General features: G+C 41.8%; 1 protein-coding gene across 1 annotated transcript in view; it reads left to right on the forward strand.

Annotated features, from left to right (window-relative positions):
• The first annotated feature begins 760 nt into the window (after positions 1 to 760).
• Positions 761 to 14,996, forward strand: part of LOC105506224 (cilia- and flagella-associated protein 54-like) — a 51,122-nt gene continuing 36,886 nt past the window's right edge. The window contains exons 1-2 of the mRNA XM_011934296.1: positions 761 to 1,106; positions 12,444 to 12,549. Of these exons, the coding sequence (XP_011789686.1) occupies positions 790 to 1,106; positions 12,444 to 12,549 (423 nt within the window). The 5' untranslated portion in view covers positions 761 to 789. The remainder of the gene's footprint in view (positions 1,107 to 12,443; positions 12,550 to 14,996) is intronic.

Consider the following 14,996-nt stretch of genomic DNA (forward strand, 5'->3'; position numbering starts at 1 on the left):
GATAACTAGTAATACCTAATACAGTATAAATGCTATGTAAATAGTTGTATTTTTGTGTTATTTTTATTGTTGTATTGTTATTTTTAATTTTGTTCTGAATATTTACAGTCTGCAGTTGCTTGAATCCACAGATGAAGAATCCGAGATTTGGAAGGCCGACTGTATTTAATTCTTAAACTGCTTGTCAGATATTTCTCTCATTTCAATTTGATTAATAAGCTTTGTTTTGGTGAGTGATCAATACAGCCTATTCATTTTGAGCACAGGTTTTGGAGTCACAAGCTGAGGACCTGGTCCCTGACACTACGACTGTACGCTGACCTTTGTCAAATGACTTAACCTCCTTGAGCCTTAGTTTCCTAAACTGTGAGATGGATATACTAATAGTATCTTAAGTTGTAAAGAAGTTCTGATGATTAAACGAGATAAATGAAAGTACATGTTTCAAATGCTTAATGCCTGACACACGTTAATGGTCATGGTCATCATCATTATCGTTTTAGCATGGATAAAGAGTATAGTCTGGATTTGCGACCTTAAATTTTTGGCTCTAATATTCGCCAGCGCTCTACTCAGACAATTCTCTGTTTGCACTTCATACAGCGGTGCCAGCGCGCGGCCAGGCAACACCCTCAGAAGCATCATTCTTTTCCGGAGCTGGTTCTTTCTCGCTCTGCCCTCCAGGGGCCGCTGTGTTTCTCGGAAAGCGCGCGGGATGCTCGGTTGCCACGAGACCGTCGCCAGGCAACCGCGTGTACACACACTCCAGACGGGCCGGGGAGTGTCAATATGGCGGCGCAGGGCGCCCCCTCGAGCTCTCCGTCAGACGACTCTACCGCCTCGGGGTCGCTGGCAGAACTGCCACCGACAGCGACCGCGACTTCGAGGTCGCCCCCAGAGTCGAAGGGGAACTCCCAGAGCTCTCTGCTTCAGTGGACCTGCCCCGAGGACTCATTGCCCCTAGCCGTGTTTTATGGGCCGCTGGACGCGAAAAACCCGCTCCTGGCCTCTTGTGAGAAGGAGATCCGGGAGTTGTTAGGCTTTATGAGGAAAAAGAAGGCTTTAGCCACCACGGAGGAAGAGAAGCACGAATTCCGCCGGCGTTGGTAAGCGCTGGCGGGGCACTGGGGAGGGCGCTGGCCAAAGCGCTGGCGGGGCACTGGGGAGGGCCCCTGGAGAGGGCTTGAGGATGCAAGTGGTGGCCCCAGAGCTGGTTCAGCGTTGCGGACGCAGGGGCTGCCCGAAGGGCCCAGGAGAGAGAAACAGAGTTTAAGAGGTGGAGACTCGTCACTCTTAACAATCCTTAATTCCTGAGAGATGTTATATCTTGGCTTCCTGCTCAGGTCAAAATAAAAATCTACACAGAAATGTTTCATAACTCACTATTTGTTATTTGACCAGAAAAGAAAGATGGTAAGATAAGCAGGAAAGAACCTTAAAAAGAGTTCGCAGTTTGCAGTAATAACATGGTGATAGAACTCCCAAAAGGTAAACAGTTGCGCAGAATGAATCGCAAAATTAAAAAAAAGTCACTGTAATCCTAATAACAATATAAGAAGGAATTAAAGTGCACATGTTCACAGGATGACATACTTCTTTGTATCAAGAGCTAGCTTCATGAACCTAACTACCTCGAAGTTACTCCTTTTTCTCCATATACAAATTTTATATACTTATAACATGAAAAGTTGTGAAACCCTTGAGTGAGCCAAAAATTTATACGTGAATACAAAATACAAAAATTAGCTGGGCGTGGTGGCACATGCCTGTACTCCCAGCTACTCAGGAGGCTGAGGCAGGATAATTGCTTGAACCTGGGAGGCAGAAGCTGCAGTGAGCTGGGATGACACCACTACACCCCAACCTGGGCGACAGACAGAGAAAGACTCTCAAAAAAAAAAATAAATAAAATAAAATAAAATATTTTTCTGTTATGCATTTAACAACTATTTATTGAGCACATACTGTATATCAAGTACTGTTCAAGGAACTAGGAAAACATCAAGTTAACAAAACATAAAAATCCATGTCCTTATGGAGCATATATTTTTGTGAATATAAACAACCACTAAACAAATATGTAAGTAAATAATTTTACAAGGAGAAGACTGCTAGGGAGAAAAATAGAACAGGGAATCATGATGGAGGATATGAGATGAATATTGCAATTTTATCTTTTTTTTGAGACAGGGTGTCACTCTTGCACAGGCTGGTGTGCAGTGGCTCAATCCTGGCTCACTGAAACCTTGAACTCAGGGGCTCAAGGGATCCTCCCACCTTGACCTCCCAAAGTATTGGATTACAGGCATGAGCTACTGCACCTGGCCTGAGTGTTGCACTTTTAAATGGGGTGGTGGGAAGCATGGTTAGGGAAGGTCAGGAAAAGTCACTTTTGAGAAAGATGAGAAAGATATATGGGAACAATTGATGAGGATTTTTGTGCACAGAGTGGGTCACACAGGGAGAATGGCAGATGGGAAAGAAGACCTGGGGTGGAATTGTGATTGTGGGAAGAGCCAGAGGGAGGGAGATCAAAAGTTTATAATTTTATAAAAATTGAGATGTGATTCAGCATCCAGGTGGAGCTGCTATGTAGGTAGTTGGACATTTGAATCTGGAAGTCAGATGAGATACACATTTGGGATTCATGTGATATTTAAATCATGACACCTGATGAATAGCTAAGAGAGTGTGTGTGTAAATGGAGAAGGGAAGAGTCCAAGGATTGAGCCCTGGGATGCTCCAGCATGGACAGGGAGAGGCAATAAGAAGAAACCAACAGAGACTAAGGAGGAGTGGCCAATGGAAAACCATTAAGTGCCTGGTGTACTACAAGCAGGTAGAGAAGGTATTTCAGGAAGAAAGGAATGATCAGCTGTGGTAAATTCTGCTGACTGGCCAAGTAAGATGAGAACCAAGAACTGACCAAGGAAAGTCCATTATATACCTACCCTATATTTATTTATTTATTGAGAGGGAGTTTTACTCTGTACCCCAGGCTGGAGTGCAGTGCTGCGATCTCAGCTTACTGCAACCTCTGCCTCCCAGGTTTCAGCGATTCTTGTGCCTCAGCCTCCGAGTAGCTGGGACTACAGGCGCCTGCCACCACACCCAGCTAATTTTTGTATTTTTAGTAGAGACGGGGTTTTGCAATGTTGGCCAGGCTAGTCTGGAACTCCTGACCTCAGGAGATCCACCTGCCTTGGCCTCCCCAATTGCTGGGGTTACAGGCGTGAGCCACTGTGCCCAGTTTATACATTTATATTTAAATAGTTTCCATCTTTGAATTTCATCTACCCATCTCCACTACCAGCATTCCAGTCCAGACCACCACCATTTCACATTTTCCCTGCAGCCACTCTGTCTCAAATCTATCCTTCACCTAGCAGTCAGGATGATCTTTGTAAATCTTATCTAAAGTCTTTCTATTGCTTCCCATTGCTTTTGGAATAAATTAAGAATTCTGATACTCTGCAGGGGCTGAGGTGTTGACCCTGCCTGCCTTTCTCAGCTCTCTTTTCTTCTCTTCTCTCTCAGGACTTTCCAGAGAAACAGGTCCTACTGTTTCTCACCCCAGAGCCTTTATATTTGCTATCTTTGTTGTCTGAATGTTCTTCCCTAAGCTTTTCAAAAATCTGGCTCCTTCTCTTTTTTCAGGCCTCAGCTCAGTTGTCACCTTCTTAGAGTGGCCTTTCCTGTCTAATGCAGATTCACTCATAGGTTTATATTTTTTAATTGATTTGTTTTCTTGTGCATTGTCTGTCTCATTAGGATGTAAGCTCCCTGGTGACTTTGGATAATGTGTCTCTCTTTCATTGCTGTATTTCTGGCACTAAGCCTGGGGATTGGGACATAGTAAACATTCAATAAATATTTAGTATTGAAAGAATTCAAGAGTTATTATCCTTGGCCTGGTGTAGTGGCTTACGCCTGTAATCCCAGCACTCTGGGAGGCTGAGGTGGGCAGATCACCTGCGGTCAGGAGTTCGAGATCAGCCTGGCCAACACGTAGAAATTCTGTCTCTACTAAAAAATACAAAAATTAGCCGGGCGTGGTGGTGTGCGCCTGTAATCCCAGCTATTCAGGAGGCTGAGGCATGAGAATCGCTTGAACCGGGCAGGTGGAGGTTGCTGGTGTGCCAAGATCATGCCACTGCACTCCAGCCTGGGTGACAGAATAAGACTCTGTCTCCAAAAAAAAAAAAAAAAAAGTTACTATCTTTATATTCTCAGTAATTGGGAATGTTACATATAGGAAAGTAGACATGGGCCAGTCTATGGACAGTATCTGTGCCATCTTTAACAAGACTGTAAGAATCACAAGTGTTGGATTGACACATGCCTTAACAGTCCAACCTCTCACACAATTTTGGCCTTTATTTATACAATAATTTTTTTTTTTTTTTTTTTTTTTTTTGAGACGGAGTCTTGCTCTGTCGCCCAGGCTGGAGTGCAGTGGCCGGATCTCAGCTCACTATAAGCTCCGACTCCCGGGTTTACGCCGTTCTCCTGCCTCAGCCTCCCGAGTAGCTGGGACTACAGGCGCCCGCCACGTCGCTCAGCTAGTTTTTTGTATTTTTTAGTAGAGACGGGGTTTCACCGTGTTAGCCAGAATGGTCTCGATCTCTGGACCTCGTGATCCGCCCGTCTCGGCCTCCCAAAGTGCTGGGATTACAGGCTTGAGCCACCGCGCCCAGCCATATTTATACAATAATTTTTAATGAGTGCCTGCTATGTGTGAGACAATGTACTAGACACTGGTTACACAGTGGTGAACAAAATATATATGGGAGTCAGTATTCATGGAGCTTATAGTCTAGAGAGGGAGATAGACATTCAGTAAGTCATTAGTAAATATGCAAACAAAAAATGCTATGAAAGTAACTGCTGAACACTTATATGTGTCAGGCATCCTACTAGGCACTGTGGCTACAGCAGTGAACCAGACAAAAATCTCTGCCTTCTTAGAGTTTATAGTCTAGAGAGGGAACTAGACAATAAACATCAATTATGTGTATTTTATGGTAATTTAGGAATGATAAATGCTGCCAGGCGCAGTGGCTCATGCCTGTAATCCTAGCAGTTTGAGAGGCTTAGGCAGGTGGATCACGAGGTCAGGTGTTCAAGACCAACCTGGCTAACATAATGAAACCCTGTCTCTACGAAAAATACAAAAACTTAGCCAGGCGTGGTGGCAGGTACCTGCAATCCCAGCTACTCGGGAGGCCAAGGCAGGAGAATCACTTGAACCTGGGAAGCGGAGGTTGCATTGAGCTGAAATTGCGCCACTGCACTCCAGCTCAACAGAGTGAGACTCCGTCTCAAACAAACAAACAAACAAAAAAAACCAAAGAAATGATACATGCTAGAGAGAAAAAGAAGATACTCTATTCCTATTAGAAATTAAAAAAAAAGAAAAAGAAAAAGAGAAGAGGTTATGGAGTGGAAGACAGGAAGTTGCAATTTTCATTAAGGTGGTCAGAGTAGATGACACTTAAAGCAGAGGCTTAAAGAGAATGTAGTGGGGACTTGCTTTTGAATGAGTGATAAGTGAGGTGCCATTAGCAGGACACCAGGGATTTGACTAGCCAAATGGAGAGGATGAATAGGGGGACAAGAATGCAGGAAGATCCTTGGCAGAAAAGATCCATTCCTACTTCAGAGGAATGGACAGAATCCCATTTAGCAGAAGCACAGTGAAAGAGGTACAACAGTATGAGGTGAGATTTAGAGAAATAATAGCGCTTTGGACAGTTTTAGAGGCCATTTTAAAGAGTTTGCATTTATTCCATTGGATAGTTTTGCAGAAGGATTATGTAATTTTTTTTTTTTTTTTTTGAGACAGTCTCACTCTGTCGACAAGGCTGGAATGCAGTGGCACAATCTCAGCTTACTGCAACCTCTGCCTCCCGGGTTCAAGCGATTCTCCTGCCTCAGCCTCCTGAGTAGCTGGGATTACAGGCTCATGCCACCACACCCGGCTAATTTTTGTGTTTTTAGTAGAGACAGGGTTTCACTGTGTTGGCCAGGCTGGTCTCAAACTCCTGACCTCGAGTGATCCACCCGCCTCAGCCTCCCAAAGTGCTGGGATTACAGGTGTGAGCCACCATGCACAGCCTAATTTTTGTTTTAAGATATTATTCTGATGATCAAATCCAAAGGGAACAAGAATAGCAGTGCAGAGACCAGTTAGGAGTACAGGAGGTAGGAGTTGCTTTTATAATATATTTGACAGATGGTTATTATTATTATTTTTTGAGACAGTCTCGCTCTGTTGCCAGGCTGGAGTGCAGTGATGTGATATTGGCTCACTGCAATTTCTGCCTCCCGGATTCAAGTGATTCTCCTGCCTCAGCCTCTTGAGTAGCTGGGACTACAGATGCGAGCTACCACACCCAGCTAATTTTTGTATTTTTAGTAAAGACAGGGTTTCACCATGTTGGTCAGGATGGTCTCAATGTCTTGACCTCATGATCCGCCTGCTTTGACCTCCCAAAGTGTTGGGATTACAAGTGTGAGCCACTGCGCCCGGCCGACAGATTATTTTTTATATCAAAATGTGTTTCTCCTTATAACTATTGTAACTTCCATAAGCATAAAATTCATAGTATTTAAAATATAAATTATTGTCATACCAGAAATGTCTTTAAATAAGAGCGTGATACATTTTTTTTTTTGGAGACGGAGTCTTGCTCTGTCACCTGGGCTGGAGTGCAGTGGCCAGATCTCAGCTCACTGCAAGCTCCGCCTCCCGGGTTTACACCATTCTGCTGCCTCAGCCTTCCGAGTAGCTGGGACTACAGGTGCCCGCCACCTCGCCCAGCTAGTTTTTTGTATTTTTTAGTAGAGACGGGGTTTCACCGTGTTAGCCAGGATGGTCTCGATCTCCTGACCTCATGATCTGCCTGTCTCGGCCTCCCAAAGTGCTGGGATTACAGACTTGAGCCACCGCGCCCGGCTGCGTGATACATTTTTTAAAAATGTGCTTTTGCTATAAGCGCATAAGATTGCGGTATTGAAGTATTCTGCTTATACAGTTATGATTTTCTTTTCTTTTCTTTCTTTCTTTTTTTTTTTTGAGACAGTGTCTTGCTCTGTCGCCCAGGCTGGAGTGCAGTAGCCAGATCTTGGCTCACTGCTACGTCCGCCTCCTGGGTTCAGTCAATCAGACGATTGACGTGCCTCAGCCTCCTTGGTATCTGGACTACAGGTGCGTGTCACCACACCCAGCTAATTTTTGTTTTTTTTTTTAAGTAGAGACAGGGTTTTGTGATGTTTCCCAGGCTGGTCTTGAGCTCCTGACCTCAAGCGATCTGCCCACCTTGGCCTCCCAAAGTGCTGGGATTACAGGCATGAGCCATCGCACCTGGATGATTTTCTATTTTAGAACATTTTACATATCTAGCAACAGTCAGCAATCCCAAATACATTAACATTTTCTTCTCAAATGATGTACATTCTATAATATATATTATATATTTTTGGTTTAAGCATTATGTAAGCTATTCCCAATGAGCAGCCTTATAACCTGAACTTAGAGTTCAACAAAAAAGACATTTTTTCTTTCTTATTATATAATCTTGATTGATTTAACAAAGCTGATATTTTTCTTTTATGAGTAACAAGCCTAGTCATCATTATCTCATCTGTAAGGTTTAGAAGAATTAATTATTTCATCTACATAATTTAAGAATTCTAGTAAGACTTGGTGAATTTCTTGGATTCATTATATTTATTCAAATACCATGGCATTTCATGAAGCATCAAATGAAAGTGAAAGAAGTAATAAAGCAAACAAAACACCTCTCCCCTTTTAAATGTCTGTGGTTTATATTTGCCATGTTTATTTCGCATTGTTATTTATTATTTGGTACATGCATATATTTTTCTACCTAAATATATGATTAATCAGTTCATGAAGGAGGAATGCATTGTGTCCTTCACTCAATCAGTGACTCAATCAATATTATTTACCCAAATGAATTAATTGACAGGTTTCTGTTTAGATGTTTCATTATTACTCCAACACGTACATCATAAGTATTACAGCCATCCTCAGTTCTTAACTTTAGGTCCTGTATTAGCCAGCTTAGGTTGCCATAACAAAATACTATAGACCAGGTGGCTTAGACAACAGACATTTATTTATTTTTCACAGTCTGAAGGCTGGAAGTCCCAGATCAAGATCCACCAGGATTGGTTTCTCGTGAGGACTCCTCTCCTGGTTTGTAGAAGACTGCTTTGTCCTCAAGCATGGAGACTGTAAACAATTTATGACCATATCATAAAAGAGCAAGCTCTCTGGAGTCTCTTCTTGTAGGGACATTAATTCCATCAGGCCAGGGTACTAACCTTGTGATTTCATTTAACCTTAATTGCTTCCTTAGAGGCCCTGTTTCCAAATACAACCACATCAGGGGTTAGGATTTCAACATATGAATTGGGGGGCAGTGGGGGAGAGGTCACAAACATTCAGTCTTATCTAGAAATTTATGAGATAGGATTGGACACCTGTTAGGGGATATTTGGATTTTTCCTAGAGGCATATATAATTTCTGGGAGAGAGGAAAGAAATAAATGTTAATGAAATGAATGAATAAAATAGGCAATGATCTGCTACCGTTTGAAACTCTGGTTAGAAAGCATTTTGAAAATACTGTTTATTTTGTTTTTGTTTTACTTGGTGGAGGGAAGTATAGCTCTAAGTGGATTGACTGGCTGTTTGAACCCCGAGCCCTTCACAGGAAAAAATAAAACAAGAACAAAGAATGTTTTCTTCCCTATCATTCATTCATTCATTCATTCATCTTTCAGCAGATATTTATTGAGTACCTACATGCAGTAGGTATTCACTACTGTTGGGCCTGGGCAATGAATAATATTGTTGAGGTCCTTGACCTCAGGGAGTTTACTTTCCAGAGGACTGGAAAGCTCATTCATATAGTCATTAAGATCATAGATGCACTGAGCCTCAGCGTCATCAGCTGTATCTTTGGGATATTGATATTACCTTTGTTGGGGTTGTTGTGAAAATGAAGTGAAAAAAGGTACGCATATAGGCAAAAGACCCAAAATAGCCAACACAGCATTGAAGGAGAAGAAGAAAGTTGGAGGACTGACACGACTCAATTTCAAGACTTGCTGTAAAGCTACAGTATTCAAGATAGTGTGACATTGGTGAAAGAATAGACAAATCCGTGGAACGATATACGCAGCTCAGAAATAGACTCACATAAATATAGTCAGCTTGTTAGGGAAACAGGAGCATAGGAGAACCAGAGTAATGGCATTTTAAAATCAACTCCATCTTAAAATTAGCAGGGCACATTCCTTGCCAGGCATGACCCATGGTCATAAATTTTTTACAGTTGAAGAAACAGCCTAAAGATGCCTGCAAAGACAAACACCTACAATAGCAGAAGGTCCAGATGTCCCAATACCCGTAACAATATATGCCTTCAAGATAATTATAGCTATGCCTTGATGTACTGCACATGAAAATGTTGAGGATGGTTTCCTTTAAATCAACAGAGTAATAAATTTTGTCACACTGTTGGCCTACCTGCATGTAGACCTAACTGAGCCTGGCTTTTTACATAGATAAGACCCCTATATGAGAAGAGTTTAAAACAAAGAGAGTGTGTTCATCTTCCTGCTTTCTGAGGTTGCCCAACTGTGTAACTAAATAGCTTTCAATAAATGATCTCTTCCCACTGCACTCTGTGACTTGTCTTGAATTCCCTCCTGTGCGAGATTCAAGAGTCCTCTCTTGGGGTCTGGATCAAAACCCCTTTTCTGGCAACAAACTGATATTTGGCAAGTGAGCAAAGTCAATTCAATGGAGAACAGCGTCTTCAGTAAATGGTCCTGGAACAACTGGATATCCACATGCCAAAAAATGAATCTAGATGCAGACCGTACGCCCTTCACAAAAATTAACTCAAAATGGATCACCTACCTAAATATAAAATGCAGTTATTATGAAACTCCTGGCCAGGGACCATGGCTCATGCCTGTAATCCCAGCACTTGGGGAGGCTGAGGCAGGCGGATCACAAGATCAAGAGATCGAGACCATCCTGGTCAACATGGTGAAAACCCATCTCTACTAAAAATACAAAAATTAGCTGGGTGTGGTGGTGCGTGCCTGTAGTCCCAGCTACTTGGGAGGCTGAAGCAGGAGAATCACTTGAATCTAGTAGGCAAAGGTTGCAGTGAGCTGAGATGGCACCACTGCACTCCAGCCTGGTGACAGAGCAAGACTCTGTTTCAAAACAAAAAATAAAAAATAAAGAAACTCCTAGTAGATAACATAGGAGAGAATCTAGGTGACCTTGGGTTTGGTGATGACTTTGAATATACAGTACCAAGGCATGATCCATGAAAGAAAGAATTGATAAGCTGGACTTCATTAAAGTTAAAAATTACTGCTCTATGAAAGATACTGTCAAGGGAATGAAAGGATAAGCCACAAATTGGTAGAAAATATTTGCAGAAGACTTATTTGATAAAGGACTATTATCCAAAGTATACAAAGAACTCTGAAAACTCAGCAATAACAACAACCTGATTTTACTTTTAAAAAAAATTTTATTTGTTTATTTATTTACTGATTTTTTTGAGATGAAGTCTTGCTCTTTTGCCCAGGCTGGAGTGCAGTGGCCTAATCTCGGCTCACTGAAGCCTCCACCTCATGAGTTCAGATGATTCTCTTCCTGAGTAGCTGGGACTACAGGTGTGTGCCACCATGCCTGGCTAATTTTTGTCTTTTTAGTAGAGACGAGGTTTCACCGTGTTCACCATGTTGGACAGGCTGGTCTCAAACTCCTGACCTCAAGTGATCCACCTGTCTCGGCCTCCCAAAGTGGTGGGATTACGGGTGTGAGCCACTGTGTTTGGCCAACAACCTGATTTTAAAAATGGGCCAAAGACTTTAACAGACACCTCACCAAAGAAGATACACAGATGGCAAATAAACATATGAAAATATGTTCCACATCATATGTAATCAGGTGAATGCAAGTTAAAGCAACAATGAGATACCCTTCATGCCTATTAGGAAGGCTAAGATCTAGAACACTGACAACACCAAATGCCGGGAAGGATGTAGAGCAGGGAATTCTCTCATTCATTGCTGGTGGAAATGCAAAATAGTACAGCCACTTTGGAAGACAGGTGGTTTCTTACAAAATTAAACATATTGTTACCATAACATTCACCCCTTGTGCTCCTTGGTATTTATCCAAAGGAATTGAAAACTTATGTCCATATAAAAACCTGAACATCGGGCCTGGTGCGGTGACTCACGCCTGTAGTGCTAGCACTTCAGGAGGCCTAGGCGGGTGGATTACCTGAGGTCAGGAATTTGAGACCAGCCTGGCCAACATGGCAAAACCCTGTCCCTACTAAAAATACAAAAATCAGCCAGGTATGGTGGTGCACACCTGTAATCCCAGCTACTCGGGAGGCAGAGGAAGGAGAATTGCTTGACCTCCGGAGGTGGAGGTTGCAGTGAGCCAAGATCGTGCCACTGCACTCCAGCCTGCGCAACAGGAGCAAGACTCCATCTCAAAAAACAAAACAAAACACAAAAACCCCTGCACATCAGTATTTCTGGCAGCCTTTTTCATAATTGCCAAAACTGGTAAGCAACCAGGATGTCATTCAGTATGTGAGTGGATAAACTGTAATGCATCCAGACAATGGAATATTATTCAGTGCTAAAAAGAAATGAGCTATCAAGCCATGAGAAGACATGGAGGAAACTTAGATGCATATTGCTAAGTGAAAGAAGCCAATCTGAAAAGGCTTCCTACTGTATGATTCCAACTGTATGACATTTTGGAAAAGGCAAAACTATGGAGACAGTAAAAATATCAGTGGTTAACAGAGATTGAGCAGGAAAGGAGGGATGAATAAGTGGAGCACAGAGGATTTTTAGGATAATGAATCTACTCTATGATATTTTCACAGTGAATAGACATTATATACATTTGTACAAACCCATGGAATGGATGACACCAACAGTGAACCCTAAACTATGGACTTTGGGTGATAATGATGTGTCAATGTAGGTTCATCATAACGAAGGTACCATTCTAGTGGAGTTGTTGATAATGGGGGAGGGCTGCGCATGTTTGGGGGCACAGGGTATATATATGGGAAATCTCAGTACCTTCTGCTCAATTCTGTTGTGAACTTAAAATTGCTCTATGAAGTAAAGTATCTAAAAAAAAAAAACACATGTAAAGAGCTGCAATCAATGCTTGGTACATAGGAAGCAATAATTTTAACTGTAATTACATTTATTATTAATAATTGGAGATTAACAATAAGGCACATTGGAAAGGCTTAGCACAAGGTAAGTTTTAAAGGATTGCTTGCGAATTAATTGAGGTTTCTTACAGACTTTGACAATGTCGTTTTATTTTATGATTTTTACAGTGCCACTTCTTTGTTTAATATCTGGACTAAATATGCCCCCAGGCTGCCAGCAGACTATTACAACGAAAAGCTTCTGAAGGTTGGAGATAGCCTTTGTCAAATGAAAGTAAGTGCCTCTGGAGGAAAGAGAGCCAAAAAGAAATTCATTTGGCTAATTATTATTACAGTATTTAGTCTGATACCCTTCCTATTTTACATGTTTTGATTTTTCTCTTAGAAAAAAATAAATGAGTACATAAAAATTTTAATAAGGCACAGTAACTAAAAAAGTGTTTGCTTTTTAATTTTGTAGTTGAGATTTCCCAGAGGTGAGACATTCCTGGACAGCCAGGCAGCTGGCTGTGGATGGGCAGGAGTGTGGCCGGGTTCACAGAGGGTGTGGTAGGCGCACAACAGGAAATGCTGAATCATCGTGTTCCTACCTTATACAAAGGAGCCCAGACACCACTTCCTGTTGTTTTTCATATGGCTGGCCTTGCCCAGTGGTCAACCTTCAGGGCTCTTGGCCTTGCAGCTCTGTTGCCTGCTTCAGTGCCCTGTTTATTAAGCTCTTTCAACTGTTTCTTAATGTTTTGCTGTATGTAATTATAATAGTCATTCCATACATACCCTGTTTCTTGCTCAGTATTGTATTCCAGACTGAGTTTGTGTCCTACTTTTAGTTTCACCTGAATGTCTAGGGCTTGGAATGCTGTGGACTTGTGGACTTGGTTTGCTGAGACCACAGCATGGCTGGGTTTTCCATTAATGATCATGTGAGTTTCTCCCTTAAACTCTGGCCTAGATCCAAATTATTCTAAGTTATGTGAACGTCAGACAATGGGATTTTAGGCCAGCTGTGGGCAGTGTTCAGTGTTTTCTCAATCTTCAGTTTCTCAACTTGATTTTTCCCCTCTGTTTCTGTATTCTGGACTTTAATCCTCTTGGTCTGGGAGACAAATTTACCAAATAGAGGATATGAGTGGTGGAACTTCATAATGATGAACTAAGATCTATTTTCTTCTGCCAAAAATAGAGAATAACCATAGTTCCACATAAATGAACCATGGGTCTTAGAAACTTGAAATACAGGGCTTGGTAAGCTACAGAAAAGAAACCCAGGTGAGATTCAACTTTGTAAGCTTTATTCATGTAAGTGGAATAAGAGTTTTGACAAGAATTAGAAGCCAGCCCCCTCTCCATCCTTATACTTTTCAGTGTAAGAAGCTGGTAATACAATGAAAAAGCACAGTGTAGGGTTGTTTGAGAACTATCTGTGTGGGGGGAATGGATATTGCTGGAGGGAAGGGAGGTGTGTGTTAAAAGCTGATAAAGCAAGTTAAAGATGGCTAGTAGCTAAGGATTCAGAATGTTTTAGATAGAAAGGCCTAGATAGTATATTTTAATATTTAATTAAAAGAACAAAGAAAAAGTTTTATCTACTTTTCACTGAAGGAAATGTTGACCAGGCTGGGCATGGTGGCTCACACCTGTAATCCCAGAACTTTGGTAGGCTGAGGAGGGCAGATTGCTTGAGCCCAGGAGTTTGAGACCAACCTGGGCAACATGGCAAAACACTGTCTCTTTAAAAAAAAAAAAAAAAAAAAAGTATGTATAATTCTGAAAATGAACTTGTTACTTTGGTTTCTAGGCTCTATTTTTATTTTAGTTGTAGTAAAGATCGTCTTGTGGAATATTTGTTTTAAACCTAGATTTGAATTTATTATATGACTCAAGTTAGAGCCGAAAAGATTCAGGATTAATTAGTGAGCAAAAAACAAATCTATAATAGAAATTTAAATAAAACAGTGTTTGACTGAAGATGCCTCCCAAGGGGCTAGGTAACTGGACAGGCAGTTCACACTTGGGGCAGTTGCTTTTCCTGGGGATGAAGTTGCAGGAGAGAGAGCTGAGGAACGGTTGCAAGTGACTCATTTTTAAAGGACTGCTTACATCCTCTGCCCTGAAACCCTCCAGGTAACTGAGCCCTGTGGGTTACAGAAATGGGGCATCTGATTCTGTTGTGGGAACACAAGCATGACTTTGAATGAATAAAAATCCCACTGCTCAAATGCTTTTTATTTGTCCTGATGCAGCTTCAGAGTCTGTTGACAGATGATAGAGAGGGAGGTAGCTCACCTCACTCTGCATTTGTTTCTTTTAGCTTCTCTTCTTTCGTTCCCTCTTTCTTCCTCTCTTCCTTCCTCTCTTCCTTCCTCTCTCCCTCCCTCTCCCTTCGTCTCCTTCCTCCCTGTCTCTCTCCCTCCCTTCCTTTCTCTTTCTTTCTCTCCCTCCCTTTATTTTTTATTTTATTTTTTCCCTCCTCCTTCCCTCCCTCTCTTTCTTCCTTTCCTTTCTTTTCCTTCCTTTCTTTCTCTCTCTTTCTTTCCCTTCCTTTCTTCCTCCTTCCTTTCCTTTTCCCCTTCTCTTCCCTTTTCTTTTCCTTTCCTATCCCTTCCTCTTCCTTCCCTTCCCCTTCCTTCCTTCCTTCCTCCCTTCCTTCCTATCTCTCACTCACTCTTCCTTTCTTTTCTTTTTCAAGCCTATGAGGTATCAGAGAAGCAAGACTACTCA

The sequence above is a fragment of the Colobus angolensis genome, unplaced genomic scaffold, assembly GCF_000951035.1.
Source record: "Colobus angolensis palliatus isolate OR3802 unplaced genomic scaffold, Cang.pa_1.0 Scaffold10, whole genome shotgun sequence".
NCBI classification, from domain to species: Eukaryota; Metazoa; Chordata; class Mammalia; order Primates; family Cercopithecidae; genus Colobus; species Colobus angolensis.